Source organism: Taurulus bubalis (assembly GCF_910589615.1).
Source record: "Taurulus bubalis genome assembly, chromosome: 1".
Classification (NCBI taxonomy): Eukaryota; Metazoa; Chordata; class Actinopteri; order Perciformes; family Cottidae; genus Taurulus; species Taurulus bubalis.
Genome location: NC_136589.1, coordinates 4,786,106 through 4,799,956, shown reverse-complemented (window position 1 = coordinate 4,799,956; position 13,851 = coordinate 4,786,106). Strand labels below are relative to the sequence as shown.

Genomic DNA, 13,851 nt, shown 5'->3' with positions numbered 1-13,851 from the left:
CCAGCTTCTTCTGCAGCTTAGCAAACTCAATGCGGATCACCTCCAGGTTGCTCTTGTCGAAAGTCTCCAGTTGGTTCACGATGAGAGTCATGTTTCGGATCTGTGAATAAACACATTCATCAAATGAAAATACTCTAATTATGAAGAAAGTGGGGTCGTTTGCAAGTAAAACAATGGCTCTTTCACCTCGGTATACAGACGGTCAAACATGGGCGAGGAGGAGTTGAGGGAGTCTTTGAGCTGAGACACGAGAACCTCAAACTCTCTGAGCTCAATCCTGAGCAGCTCAAAGTCCAGTTTGATGTAGCTGTCAGGACTGCTCTCCAGCATGGACACTCTCCCGGTCAGCTCCACCAGCTCCTTCAAGTGGACCTCCAACATACCCTCATAACTTACCATCTAAAAGAGGGAAGACACATACATCAGCATGATGACGTTTCACCAAAATGTTCTGTCTCAATAGGTCTTACTGCACCTTGTTCATTTGAATTTCCATCTCAAGGATCAGATCCTTGCTGACTTGCTGCATGTGCTGAACGCGGTCGGCAGGGAAGGTGGTTTCCGGTAGATACACATGACAAACACACTGGCCTGACTCGCCCACTGATGCAGTCACATTGCCAGACTCCCAATCATGCACTGGCTGAAAAAATGAAAATGAAAATGAACCACTATTGCAGTTGATCATAATGAATGACCAATCCACCTGCAAGAAGGGTCACTTACAATCCAGGCCAACGCAGGACTGAGCAGCAGCAGCAGCAGCAGGATCGACAGCATCATGTCTCAGTTTACGTCTCAAGTGTCTCCTCCGTGTCCCGATCACAGGGCTTTTAAAGACAGCTCTTATCGCATCATCAAAAACATCTTCTCTCTTCCCATATTGTTATTTGATTTGTCTGGAACTTCAACGCAAGGACAGCTGTTCATTCACAAGCATCTCACGGCTTTATGGCATTTTCCTTGTTTGCTCACAATGACGTTTGAGGAATCCGAGACGCCAGGTTTGATATGAACATGGGTGTGGATGAGAAAAACGACACATGTTTTGAATCCTGGAGGCACCTTGTAATGTTTATGGCCTGTTAACTTAAGTGTTGCATATGTTTTAGAAATAAGTCATGTCAACAGGCATTTTCAATTGCATTGAATCCAAATCCCTTTTATTCATGATTCATTCTTAAGAGTGCTGATTCATTTGTATTCATCCTTGTAAAAGTCAGATCTCACTGTATTGTGAATGAAAGAATGAAGAATGTAGTATTTCGTTATCCACATGGTTACTTGCATACTCATTTCATGTGACTTGGGTGATGCCTTTGAACAGCAAAGGAGATATTGTGCCAGAAGGGAACAACTTGGGAGTGAAACGCTGCCTTGCTCCCCGGGCGCTTCACAGCAGCCCACTGCTCCTTAGGATGGGTTCAATGCAGAGACCAAATTGCATGTATCTATGTAAATATGTAATGTGACAAACGGATATGAATAAAAGATATACAAATAAAAACACCAGAAAATCCAGAGGCATGCGTCATTTTAATCACTTTAATCACTGTTGCAGGTATGACAGCTCTAAACATGGCACTGTCAAATTGGACCCCTGATATGAAAAAGCAAATGTGGAATCAATATGTTTTTAATGTTTGCATATACATTTGCAAAGTAGTTCAATGACAATGTAAAGAAAGATGACTAAAAAATGATTGTGGGTGATCTCCATGCGTTGCATTTATCTGCATGTCCGTCTACATCTGCTTCTATAGAGACAGGTGACAAACTAACCGGGGGAAATAAACGTATATAAATAAATGACACACGTTGAATGCAGACGCTTCCATACAGGACATGAGAGGTCACTAAGTGGTTTGAAGAACTCAATAGGCCTTTTTAATAGCCAAAATGATGACGCGTCGTAGCAGGAAAAGCACAGGTAATGAATTGATGAATTATGGTTGCATCACATTCAGGTGTGCTTGTCTCTGTTATTGTGCTGGCTGACTGACTGGAAAAGCTTCACATGTAACAGAGCTATGATTAATGCCATTAGTAGCACCTGTTATATATTATTGTGTCGTCCTTGGCAAAGTAAAGTAACGTGAATTAACCTAAATTAACAATATCGAAAGATGTATATTATTGCTGCTAGTTCACTGCATTTTTCTCCCTTCCTTTTTGAATTGTTTTGCTTATTTATTTCAGAAAATGTGTTTTATAAATTTACATATAGTAATGAATAGTGAGGGGCCACAATTACATAGCGTTAGTATTAGAAGTTAAGGATGTATTACTTCCTAATCTTGTTTTTTCTCCACAGCAGACATGTTGACTTGTCATTGTAGGTAAAGCACAGGTGTTACAAATAGCAATAATGATGGCTCTGTTCTGTTCAAGTGTCAAGTGTCTAGCTAGCATGCAAAGACCTGCAAATCCAACTGCACCTTTCCGCTACTGCTACTCTATTGAACACTCGTTCAGAAGTCATTTTTAATTACATTTAAATAAGCCTCCCAAAAGAAATGCAATGTAGCCAATAATAATCCATAGCAGTTGGACTACAGCTTGTAGAAGGGGTTCACAAAAATGTGTTTTTCACAAAATTAAAAATGGCGGAAGATTTTGGGAAAGGAGTTTAGGGGTCTGAGAGGCTTTTTTGTAGAGTAGGCGGAGTCAATGTGACATACTGGCTGAGGGGCACAATTTGGTGAGTTTTTGAACATGGCAGGTATTGTAATGTTTAGATCAAGTAAATGGGAAAACATGCCTTTCAACTTTAATTTTCCATGAGAAATTAGAAACCAGTTAGTATGTCTACTTTCTCTCAGTTGCAGAAACTTGCAAATAGCACTAGAATGAGTGGATGAAAGGAGCAGGGTGTATAGATAGTAGCTATATTCTTGTTTTTAATACACTTTAACACAGTTGACACCTTTGTAGTGCTTGAGATCATTTATTAGCAATCACGAAGAAGTGAAATTGATGCAGTACAAGAAAAGAAAGAGAGATACAATCATTGCTTCATTCTTAAGATGTGATACTAGTAAATCACAAATACTGACTTAGGACAGGAGAAATGGTGGTTCCACAGTGGCTTTTGCAGTGTAGTTGAACCACAGATGGTAGTTTACATAGTAGCCATCATTGTACATGTAGAGCTTCTGGTCAGTGGGATTGTAGTCCAGGTTGGCAAACTTATCCTGGAACCTCTCAAAGGGAACACTGACGTAGCTCTCTTGTTTGGTTTTGGTGTCATACTTGTAAAATATCTCTTCAGTTTGGATATCGACTGTTCTGACTGCATACAGAACGCCACACACCATGAAGGCATTGCTCACTCCTGGTTTATAGACACTAGTCTGCCATTCTTCCTCGACCCCAAAAGAAGGCTCGTTTATTTTAGCAATGACCATCCGACCGCCGGAGCCATCTGTGGCATAGGTCACCCACAGGCCGCTTTCATCGGCAGCAAAGTCAAAGTTCTGATTGGGGGAGTTGGTGTAGGAGAATCTGCCGCTAGCCCTCGGAATCACCCTGGACTCGTATTTCATGGTGGTGAAATTCAGTTTGGCCAACCCAAACGGGTTGTTGATCTGATAATACAGACTGTTGTCACGGATGATGAAATTGTTCCCTGTGCCAATCCAGTTGCTGTGTAGGTTTTGATGCTGGAAGTGGTTTCTCAAAATGAGGTTCTTGTAGTTAGTGTAGAACCTAATGTCAACGATGGAGCCACTGGTGTACCCAGAGAACCAGTACATGGATTCTCTGTCAGGGACCGGCTTTGAATCTTTCCCCCAGCCTCCGTATTTGTAGCCAGCATTAAGATGGGCATTCAGTTGGCTAACAATGGGCTTGCTGACCTTGATGATACCTGTGTGTGCACAAGAACCTGCAGAGAGAGAAGGGGGGTGGGGGTGAATGCAAGTCCAAAGAGGGCTCAGATTAATAGATGTGGATGTCAGTGGAAATGAGCTCACCGATGTTGGGGTTGAAAAGCTCCTGGTGGCGCCTCTCGCACTCCTCTAGTTGCAGCTGCACCTTGACGTACTCCCGACGCGTCACCAGAACCACATTCTTGTCGTAAGTCACCTCCAGCCTGTTAAGGGTCTCCACCATGACTGTGATCTGAGAGTAAGCACATGGTTTACCAGTGGATCGGCATTATAATGATTAGTTGATGCAGTGACAGCCGTCATCTGGACTTACTTGTACACGCAGAGACACAAAGACAGTGGTGGAGCCTCCGATGGAGAGCTGCAGCTCTTTAACAAGAGCCTCCACTTGTTTGATCTCCACCTTAATCTCGTCCATGTCGGCATCATTGTAAGCATCAGAGTTCTTCTCCATTTTTTCTATTTTTGCTGTCAGCTTTATTATCTTTTCTGCATACGCCGTCAGCTTGGTCTCGTAGTCTTCCAGCTGAAATAAAGTCAGGTAAAAAAAGAAGATTTGACATGTGATTTGACCGTCTCAAATATGTTATCATCTATTGCGCATGCTTCTAATATGCCGGAGCACCTTGCCCATCTCCAGCTCCAGTTTGTGTGAGATCTCCACAGCCGTCTGCTCTACCACCACCAGGTCTTTAATAGGAAAGGTGGAACTGGGCAAGAAGGCGTCACAAGTGCACCTCTCCCCACTTCCACCTCCGGTCTCATTCCTCGCACTCCCCTCTCTCCACAGGCCTACGCGCTGTTAAACAAAGGTCATATGAACATGCAATGGATCAGCTTAAAAGAACGAATCAGTTGATCCGAGTCATGCCATACATACCCCCCAGGCCACAGTGGAGCTCAGCAGTGCCAAGAAGTACAGAGTGCCGATCATTGTTGGTGCAGTTGTTATGATTGAGAAAGCAGGATCTTCAGGGCTTATATAGCCAGTTTCAACACCTTGCAGGTTTCAGCACCTGTCCTAGTTCCCAGCGCCAATGCCAAGATACGACACTTATTGTTATCTTCAGCAAACAGAAAGGAAACACTTGTTTGAAATGATCCATTCATGTTTGGTTTTGCATCGCTGATGGGCGGGTCAACCATCCGACAGAGCTCCCAAGTGTTCCCCCAGATGCTCTGAATGCTCAACGCACATTTGTCTTCTTTTTTTTTTTGAAATGAGGAACAAGATGATTCATTCAAATCTATCTTTATTTTATAATTGTGTTTTACAAAGTAGCCAACAGGCAAAAACAATCATAACGCTTTAAACCATTATACAGCGTTTTACAATCACTTGACAGTTGAACTCTTTGAGTCTTTAATCCTTTCGTTTGGTGGTTTTCTTTTTCTTAACCTTCTTGGATTTGGCTTTAACCAATGGCTGCTTGGCATCAAGAGCAGGCCTGGACCTGGTCAGCTTGTACGCAGTGGGGCTCAACTTGCTGTAGCCCATCTCTGGATCGGAGCGTATACCCTGGGCAGAGATGGACTTGCCTGGAGAAGAGCGAGGGGAGTCATCCAGCAGGTTAGGCTGTGAGTAGGAGCGCATAGCCGGGGAACTGGTGGGACGGTACGTCGTTGAGCCTCCTAACATGGGCAGGTGGACATGCTCATTGCTCAGATTAGTGACGGAATAGCGACTGCTGTTGGACATGACAATGTGGTGCCAAGAACTTAGAGGGGTGGCAGAGAAGTGCTGAGGGCCACTTGAATCCTCTCTGGCCCCTCCCGGAGAGATGACCATTGAGCTGCGGGGTGTTACAGCCTCCACGGCGCTCTGGAAGGTCTTGAGGATGCGGTCGCTCTTCTGCTTCTCTTTTTTTTGACGGGACTCAACCTTCCTCAGCTGGCGGCGGTGATCCCTCATCATCTGTTTCCTTGTATCTGCCAGTCCCCTGTACAGAAACATCAGATAACATCATACTTTTACAAGCGTCATTCACTGTGAAGATCTGGACAAATTCCCAGCTCATATCTAAAACACATTTGCTTCGACTACACCATCACTTAAACTGTACAAATTCACAGCAACGTCGTCACTCAGTGTTTTGCAACAATAAACCTGTATAGGCTACTCTGTGAGTATGATCAAAGAGTAGGAGACATGCTCACCTGTAGTCTACCATTCCTGTCCTGTCACGATCAAGTCTCTGAATCAGCTCCTCAATCTGGTATCGATCCAAAGGAATACTTGATTGCTATCATGGTTTCACGAGACAGAAAGAGAAATCAGTTCCACGATTGTCTTCTTTCAGCGATTCCCTAGTCTCTTACAGTGTGCTTTTACTGATTCACTGTGCTGGTCAAGGATCAGCATCAGAACAGATTCGTGACGAGGACTACAGGAGAGTTAATCATGCGCCATTTCAAAAGGTCAATTTTAATGGTACTCTGCCCTGCAAATGTCAATGACTCGGCACAGTTCAAAACAATATGCATTTGTAAACCTGCACCGCCTTCCTGAAGTCAGCAACAGGCACTCGCATTGTGCCATCTTTGTCAATGTTCCTAAAGAAATCCCACAGGCGTAGCTTGCGTTGATCCAAATAGTCCTTCAAAAACATTGGGAGAAGACATTTGTAGAACACATGTAGAACCAAACAGAAAGAGTAGCCATTCATTTCAGATTTGTAGGACTACTTATTCTCACTGTGGGACCAAAACACACCTGGATGACCTTCATTGGATCAACACGTTTTGGTGGCTTCTTGGCGATGAAGCCTCCTACTCCTCCATACTGTACATCCAGACCGGGACGCTCCTGGCATGTAACCTCCAACAGATGCACAAATGTCTCATTTACCAGCACATTCTGGTCAAAAGGTACAACAGAATGATGGTGTTGACACGATAGTATAGACAGGACACACTCACTGTGATTTTATAGGGGAAAGCTAGATTTCTTTGAACTGTGATTAAAGGATATGGCACAACAGTCAGATCAGGGGGCCACAAATAACTTACACATATGTTGATCTCCTCCAAGGCAGTTCTAGGTGTGTTCTTCACCACATGAACCAGGGCCAGTGCTCCCTCTACTGTTAAAGAGTTGTAAGCCAGCTACGGGAATGTGCAAATATACATCACCTTAAAACAGTACCAGCGTCATACTGATGATGCATGTTATCTTCACACAACCTTGTCCACCCACCAGTAGGACTCGGAGTGTGTCATTGAACTCAAGACCCCTGCACAGCATGCCGACACCCTCATTGGTGATGCGGTTGTTGTTGAGGTTGAGGTGCACCAGAGTGTTGTTGAATTTTAGGGCCTCTCCCATGGCCAGAGCGCCCTCATTACCAAAACCGTTCCATGATAAGTCGAGGTGTGTTAACATCATATTCACCTAAACATGGAGAATGGGATCAGATGCTGCATACCAAGTCCATGATCAAATGGATCCCTTATTCAACCATACCTTGAGTCCAGCACAAAGAGCCACAGCCCCTTTCATTCTAAGATGGTTCCAGCTAAGATCCAGCGCCTCAAGACCCTCGTTATTTGCTGAAGAGATGGAAGACTTATTTGGTCATTTCTCTTGATTGGCAAAACATTCATAGAGTTAAGCAATTCATTTGGTCACATCTACAAAGACATTAAGATTATTGAATTGTACAGTACCCAACAGTTGTCCCATATGTTCTCCTCCTTTTCCACAAAACTCATTATGGCTCAGGTCTAGCTCCTTCATTCTGGAATTGGTCTGCAGGTAAAACATATTAGCGACATCATAATTTCAAAAGTAACAAACTAGACTACCACTACTTACCAACAAACCACAGCTAAAATGTCATTTGTCATGTAAGGCTTTAAGGTAAGAGTTTGGATAACTGATTATTAGTCACTTACCAACAGGGCATCAGAAAAATATTTTGCATCATCATCAGTAAATCCATTTCCTGTTTGGACAAAATATGGAATGTATAAATATATTGAATAAGTTTACTTGTGAATCAAATATAGGAATCTCATACAGACTACATTTTCTGATCCAGTGGAAAATAGTTTTCTTTTCCATCTTTGAGTCAGGCCTGATCTGGTCACAGTACATCACCCTTCTGTCAATACAGTAAAAGCTCTTACTGGTACCTGACAGTTTAATAGATTTGATTGAAATGTTGTCCAGCAACACTTTAGCCACATGTTCAGCTCCTGCAGACTGCAGATAGTTGTCGGACAAATCCTGAAAGTGAAACAGATGCTGGTCCAGAGTACACTGCACACTCCATTGTAAAGGTCAAGTAAAGATGCCACCTGCAAAGCTCTTGTGCCCCCTAGTGGTAGGTTAGCAGGCTGACATACCAGGTGCTGCATGGTGAAATTAGCCCTCAGCATCTCCACAAGGTATTTGGCTCCCTCCGCTTGAATGTGATTGTCTGCCAGTTCCAGAGTGTTGATATGCATATCAGCCTAAATACAAAGAGCTTATCAGAAATGTTTTATTAAAAAAAAAAAAAAAAAGTCTGCACTCAATAGCATGCATTTTAAACTTACCACTAAGGCAATAGCAAGCGCCTTACACCCCAAAGGTCCCAGCCCATGGTGGTTGAGGATCATGGTTGTAGAATCATAGTTTCGTATGAAGTAGGAGACTGGCACTACACCCACTAGCGTGCAGGCCTGGAGGTACACTTCAGGTATAGACATCTCCTTGTTGCTTTCCTCTATTTCTGGAAATGAGTAAGCCCATATGAGTAAGTGGCTATATATATGTATACATACAGTAATACACACTTTACAGTAAGAACAACAAAGTGGCTTATACTGTCTTTACCCAACAATGAATCCAAGTATGAGTTTAATGTACTTACCATCCGACTCCAAGTCTGTGTCAAACTCATCCTCCACAGCCTGCGGTTGAGTTGGGGATGGACAATCATCCTCTTTTAGGCAGAGAGACTCAAAAGACAGCGTTGACATTGCTGGATGCTGTCAGAGCCAATGTCCTGTTTGAAACCACTTCCCGGATACAAAGGGAATACAGTCTTCTGGTTATTTGTTCATTCATTCCTGTGTGTCCTGTATGGGCTAGCAGCACCCAGGAATTAAATAGGCCTGTGCTGTCCAGCAGGTAACTCTACCCCTCAGGTAACGTTTCATGTGTAGTGACATCAACAATTTATGCCTCCGTGTGGTTACAATGTTGTGTTTTATTAGTAACACTAAGCATAACTGGAGATAGGCTACAGCATGACACAGTGGGCCTAAGTAAAGTTAAATGGTTTGAAGCACGGGTTTAAAGTAAAGTGGCATTTTATAGGATGTTGTACATTGTCATATTATCTTGCTGTGTAGAATGTTGTGTATTGTTGTTGTTGTTTTAACCAGATTAAGACACATTCATTGACTAAAACATCCGTGAGGATAGCGTTTGACTTGCAACCCCCTAACCTTTCTCGCCATTACCAACTTCAGAACGCGCATGCGCTCATTTCATTACAGAAACATGATTGGCAGCCTGTTGCATTATCTGCTCTACCCACTATCACGGTACGTGACAAGTCGACACTCGGGTAAGTCTCGCAGCACCTTCATGTCTGTTTAAAAGTGCCAGTGTCACTTTATGCATTTCAGTTGAGGAGCTCTCGGTAAATGTAACTTCGCGGCTGACTGAGCAGCTTGTCTCGACATTTGCTGGCGCGAGCGCTCGGTTGTTGATTGAAACTAAAACACCTGGTGTGAGCTACTAGGTCCTCCTTTGGGGAAACGGAAACGTAAGCCACATTATCTTATTGCCATTCAGCTAAATCAGACTTAAACTCGTGGAAACATGCGTTAGCTTGCAATTTTCTTTTTTTTTTTTTTTTAGTTCGCGTCCCTCATGACGTCACAACGTCCCCACGTGTGACTGTTTTGCTGTGTAGTTTTGGTTCAGTAAAAAATATTTAATTGGTCGCATTTAACAGCGTTTTTCATCTCGGCAAAATCAGTGTGTTTCAGCTTAGTGCGAATGCATCAGTGTCTTCTGACACTAATCTTGTCTTCTAGAGGCCTCGAAGACGGGTCTCCCTCCTGCAGAGGTTAATGGCAAGGCAGTGTGGGATGGTGGCGCTGTCACAACCAGAAGGTTCACCCAGTTTCAGAAACCCCTGCTGGACCAGGGGCTCAACCCGAGCAGTGGGACGAAGGGAGAGACGAAAGAAAGGATGAAGGAACCAAGCCCAGAAAAGGAAAGTGATGCGAGGCCTGTCGCAGACAAAGGACAGTGTGTGGCTGTCCTGCATGAAGAAACAAGGAATGGGTCTGCTTCAACGATGGGTGAGCTGAAATCTACATTGACTGAGGAAGAAGCAGAGACAAGAAATGGACTGCAGCAGGACAGAGTGGAAGCTCCCAAGCAAAAGGTCAGGGAAATAACTATTCATGAGGTGCTTCATATGAAGCAAAATACTGAGGATGGAATAATTTTTCCAACTGGAGACGTTGGTCCAGAAAACACTCTTGCGGCACAATTAGAGTGCCGGCAAAAAGAGGGCAAAACCACCAGTCCGGTGCAGGAAATAATACAGATGTCAAGCGCTGAAGAGTCGATGACTGCAGCTAAAACTGCATCTAAAGTAACCGAGTGCTGGGATGAATATGTGACTCTGACTACTGAGGAAATGCATGGTGGGGAAAGCACATTTGCATGCCTTTCCTCTAACACTCAAAGCTGCCTTACACTCAGTGGGCAGCAGGATACACAAGCTAGCTGGCACTTTCCTGCAGGACCTGGCCTGGCAGAAGAGGTGCAGTGCCCACTGTGGCAATTTCCTGTCGTGAGCTATTACCCTCCATTGGAGCCGAATGTTCCATTTGAAGGTGAGACTCCGATAGTTCACTTTACTGGAACAGTTCAATTCTTTGTCTTTCTCAATTAATGTAATATATCCACAGTAGTGAGATTTGTCTAATATCACCAGTAGTTTAATATCCAGCTGTTTATTTGCACAGACTTGTATGTATGCGTTTGTTCTCCACCCAGTCATGTGGAGATTATGGGAGGAGGTGGATGAGAGTGCCACTGCAGCGGAGCCCTTGCCATTCACCAAGGCCTCGATGGACTTCACTGTTATGTCCTACAACATCCTCGCTCAGGACTTACTCGAGGCCAATCCGGAGCTGTACACACACTGCCCCCTGGAGGTACTCGACTGGAGCTGCCGCTGCAGCCTACTCCTAGAGGAAGTAGAGAAATGGGAACCAGATGTGAGTCAAGTGTCTGTACATTTGTCTTTTGTTTCATTCATAACTGCCGACTTGATACATTTTAATTGTAATACTTAGGTGTCCACTAATGAGTTTTGTGTTTAGATTCTCTGTCTCCAAGAAGTTCAGGAGAACCACTACCATGAACAACTGTATCCAGTCCTGTCTCATATGGGTAAGTCGTCTCTGAAAGTAGAGTGTGCCAATCGTGTTGGATGACATTATGACAGCCATGACATGTATTGTCTCTTCATGTTGTCGCTCCAGGCTACACCTGCGTGTTCAAGCGGCGTACGGGGACCAAGACAGACGGCTGTGCTACGTGCTATCGCAGAAGTTGCTTCTCTGAGTTATCGGTCACCACGCTGGAGTTCTTCAGGCCTGAGATTGAGCTGCTGGACCGGCACAATGTGGCCATTGTGTTGTTGCTTCAGCCAGTGGTCATCCAGGGGTCGGAGGTCAAGGCAAAGGGCTTACCCCTGTGCGTGGCCAACACCCACCTGCTCTTCAACCCCAGGAGGGGGGATGTGAAGCTGGCTCAGCTAGCCATAATGCTGGCAGAAATTGACAGCCTCGTCAAATCCTGTAAGGCCAAAGGCGAAGACTGTAACCTTATATTGTGTGGGGACTTTAACTCTGTCCCTCAAATGCCTCTTTACCAGCTGATTACCACCGGCGAGCTCTACTTCCAGGGTCTGCCAGCATGGATGGTGAGACTTAAACACTGCAAAGAATAACCGTGTATAACTCCCAGAAGATATCTCTATGCTTCTCCCACAATTTCTCCCATAATTTTTTGTATCCATGTTTGCAGGATTTCCCTCTTTAACCATGTGTGTATTCACCATGTCCAACAGATATCCGGTCAACAGGACCTGTCACAAAATAGCCACTGTCACAGACTGTATGCCCCCCTGTGGCCCAGCTCACTAGGCATCACTGACAGCTGCCAGTACTCGACAGTTAAGGATGTGTTGAAGAGCCAGAGTCTGAAATCAGGTCATTGTTTGAAGTTGTGGCAATTTTTTGTACCTCCCTTTGTAGTTTTTGTAATCGTGATCCATGGAAAGAGTTTCAGACTTTTGCATTGAATTTCCACTCGCCTCACTTCCTGTCCTATATTTGTTTTTCTTGTGTAGGAAAATATCAGTACAGACATGACTTCATGCAGCAGCTGCGCTTCTGTCCAGCTGCATGTGTCCGTCCTGCGGACTTGGAGTCGATCCCAGGTGTGACGGACAACACGCCAGGTACGGGCCTACAATACAAAAAGCACAACATCACGTTTTACCGTAATGGTTTGAATATCTGGGTCTTCTTTCTTTTAATGCACAGATGCTTCAAGGGGAAATCAATCTTATGATAAAAGGTGAGTTTACCTAAAAATAAATAAAGGGGAGTAAAGGCTCAGTTAGGTGGAATTGTGATGTGATTTTAGTTGCGCGTTTTGTGGCACAGGTTCAGACCCACTATCCGTCATCAGTTAAACCTGGAGTCGGTCTACAAGCACATTCTTCCAGGCTTTGGCAATCCAGAAGTCTCAACTCTGCACTCTGAAGGGGGCGCTACTGTCGACTACATCTTCTACACCCCAAGACGCATCTTAATCTGTGATCAAAACGGTATGAGGACGTGACACAAAATAAAGTGTTGCAGCTCTGAATTCATTTGCTACTGTAGATAATGTGTTGGTTCTGGTTTTTTCTTTTTTCACTCAGCTGGTGACTTTGTGAGTGTGGGTCTGAAGCTGATTGGTTCTCTCTCCCTCCTATCGGAGGATGTCTTATGGTCAATGAGGGGCCTGCCCAATCACATATTCCCCTCTGACCATCTCAGTCTTTTGGCCAAGTTCCAGCTGGACCTGAATGCTGCATGATGGGAAAGACTGGGTGAACTCAAGTGATGTCAGAGGATGACCATGTTTCTGTTTAAATGGTTCAGGAGTTGTTCTATTTGTGTTTTTGTCAGTATGAATAACATAACTTATAGTTCACTTTTTGCATCAAAGGCTCATTGTTTTCCAACTGAATGGAATTTAATATTTTTGTTTAAAAGAGCCTGGAAAAATAATGGATGCCAACAGTCTTGTTCCACATGGTTTATCAGATAAACGATGCAGCGCTATGACTGACATATGACAAATCTTATTAATAGTGCTGGAATAGTTCTTTAAAAAAATGCAGGCAGTAATTGCTTCAATAATTGTGTGATAATGCACTGACCTGTTCAGATGCTCTTTTGCCTTTTTAATTTATTTTAAACCCAATTTTCAAAAAAGCGAGTTAGATTTCTGATTGAGTCAGTTGTATTTTTTTCAGATGGTAAAAATATAGAATAAATATTTTCCATTCTCTTGCGGCTCTTTAGTGATTTTTGCTTTTCAACACATTACAGATGTGTAGCTCTTTCCCAGGTCTGGTGCTGAGATAGTGACCTGAATGTTAGCTCTGCCCCTCCCATCCCACTACACTTAGGTACTCAGTTCAGGGAGAAAACGTCTGGCTGATGCATGAATGAATAATTCATTTAGAAAGTCGAGTGTTCATGCATGATGGGGTAAGAGAGCGTTGTGCATGTGTGGGCTATAAAATGTCTGCAGAGGTGATTACCATCAGTAGGACGTCTTTCACTCGCCCCTCACTCATTCCCCTCAATACATTTACCGTAATACAATAATCCATTGAAAGTTGAACACTTAATGTTTAGAAGAATCCGATTGGGTGTGTCT

General features: G+C 43.8%; 3 protein-coding genes across 3 annotated transcripts in view; 1 reads left to right on the top strand and 2 right to left on the bottom strand.

The window, feature by feature from the left end:
• Window positions 1–4,824, bottom strand: part of LOC306745541 (uncharacterized protein) — a gene marked incomplete at both ends in the record, with an annotated part of 5,739 nt that extends 915 nt beyond the window's left edge. Inside the window, 10 exons of the mRNA XM_079228349.1 lie at window positions 1–100; window positions 187–399; window positions 476–643; window positions 727–785; window positions 1,750–1,757; window positions 3,064–3,886; window positions 3,975–4,122; window positions 4,204–4,416; window positions 4,516–4,689; window positions 4,771–4,824. The exon at window positions 1–100 is cut by the window's left edge and continues 42 nt beyond it. Of these exons, the coding sequence (XP_079084475.1) occupies window positions 1–100; window positions 187–399; window positions 476–643; window positions 727–785; window positions 1,750–1,757; window positions 3,064–3,886; window positions 3,975–4,122; window positions 4,204–4,416; window positions 4,516–4,689; window positions 4,771–4,824 (1,960 nt within the window). The remainder of the gene's footprint in view (window positions 101–186; window positions 400–475; window positions 644–726; window positions 786–1,749; window positions 1,758–3,063; window positions 3,887–3,974; window positions 4,123–4,203; window positions 4,417–4,515; window positions 4,690–4,770) is intronic.
• A 429-nt stretch (window positions 4,825–5,253) lies between these two features.
• On the bottom strand, window positions 5,254–8,855 carry lrrc74a (leucine rich repeat containing 74A; the record flags this gene model as incomplete). Its single annotated transcript, XM_079228279.1, has 13 exons — window positions 5,254–5,830; window positions 6,048–6,133; window positions 6,383–6,487; window positions 6,604–6,747; window positions 6,900–6,995; window positions 7,087–7,281; window positions 7,354–7,439; window positions 7,557–7,638; window positions 7,785–7,834; window positions 8,025–8,118; window positions 8,238–8,345; window positions 8,430–8,605; window positions 8,747–8,855. 13 exons carry the CDS (start codon window positions 8,853–8,855, stop codon window positions 5,254–5,256), a joined length of 1,908 nt encoding a protein of 635 aa, XP_079084405.1.
• Window positions 8,856–9,381: 526 nt separating this feature from the next.
• Window positions 9,382–12,999, top strand: angel1 (angel homolog 1; the record flags this gene model as incomplete). The annotated part of the gene is made up of 10 exons (XM_079228254.1): window positions 9,382–9,448; window positions 9,924–10,736; window positions 10,900–11,123; window positions 11,229–11,298; window positions 11,391–11,833; window positions 11,981–12,122; window positions 12,263–12,373; window positions 12,459–12,492; window positions 12,582–12,745; window positions 12,842–12,999. 10 exons carry the CDS (start codon window positions 9,382–9,384, stop codon window positions 12,997–12,999), a joined length of 2,226 nt encoding a protein of 741 aa, XP_079084380.1.
• Between the last annotated feature and the right edge of the window lie 852 nt (window positions 13,000–13,851).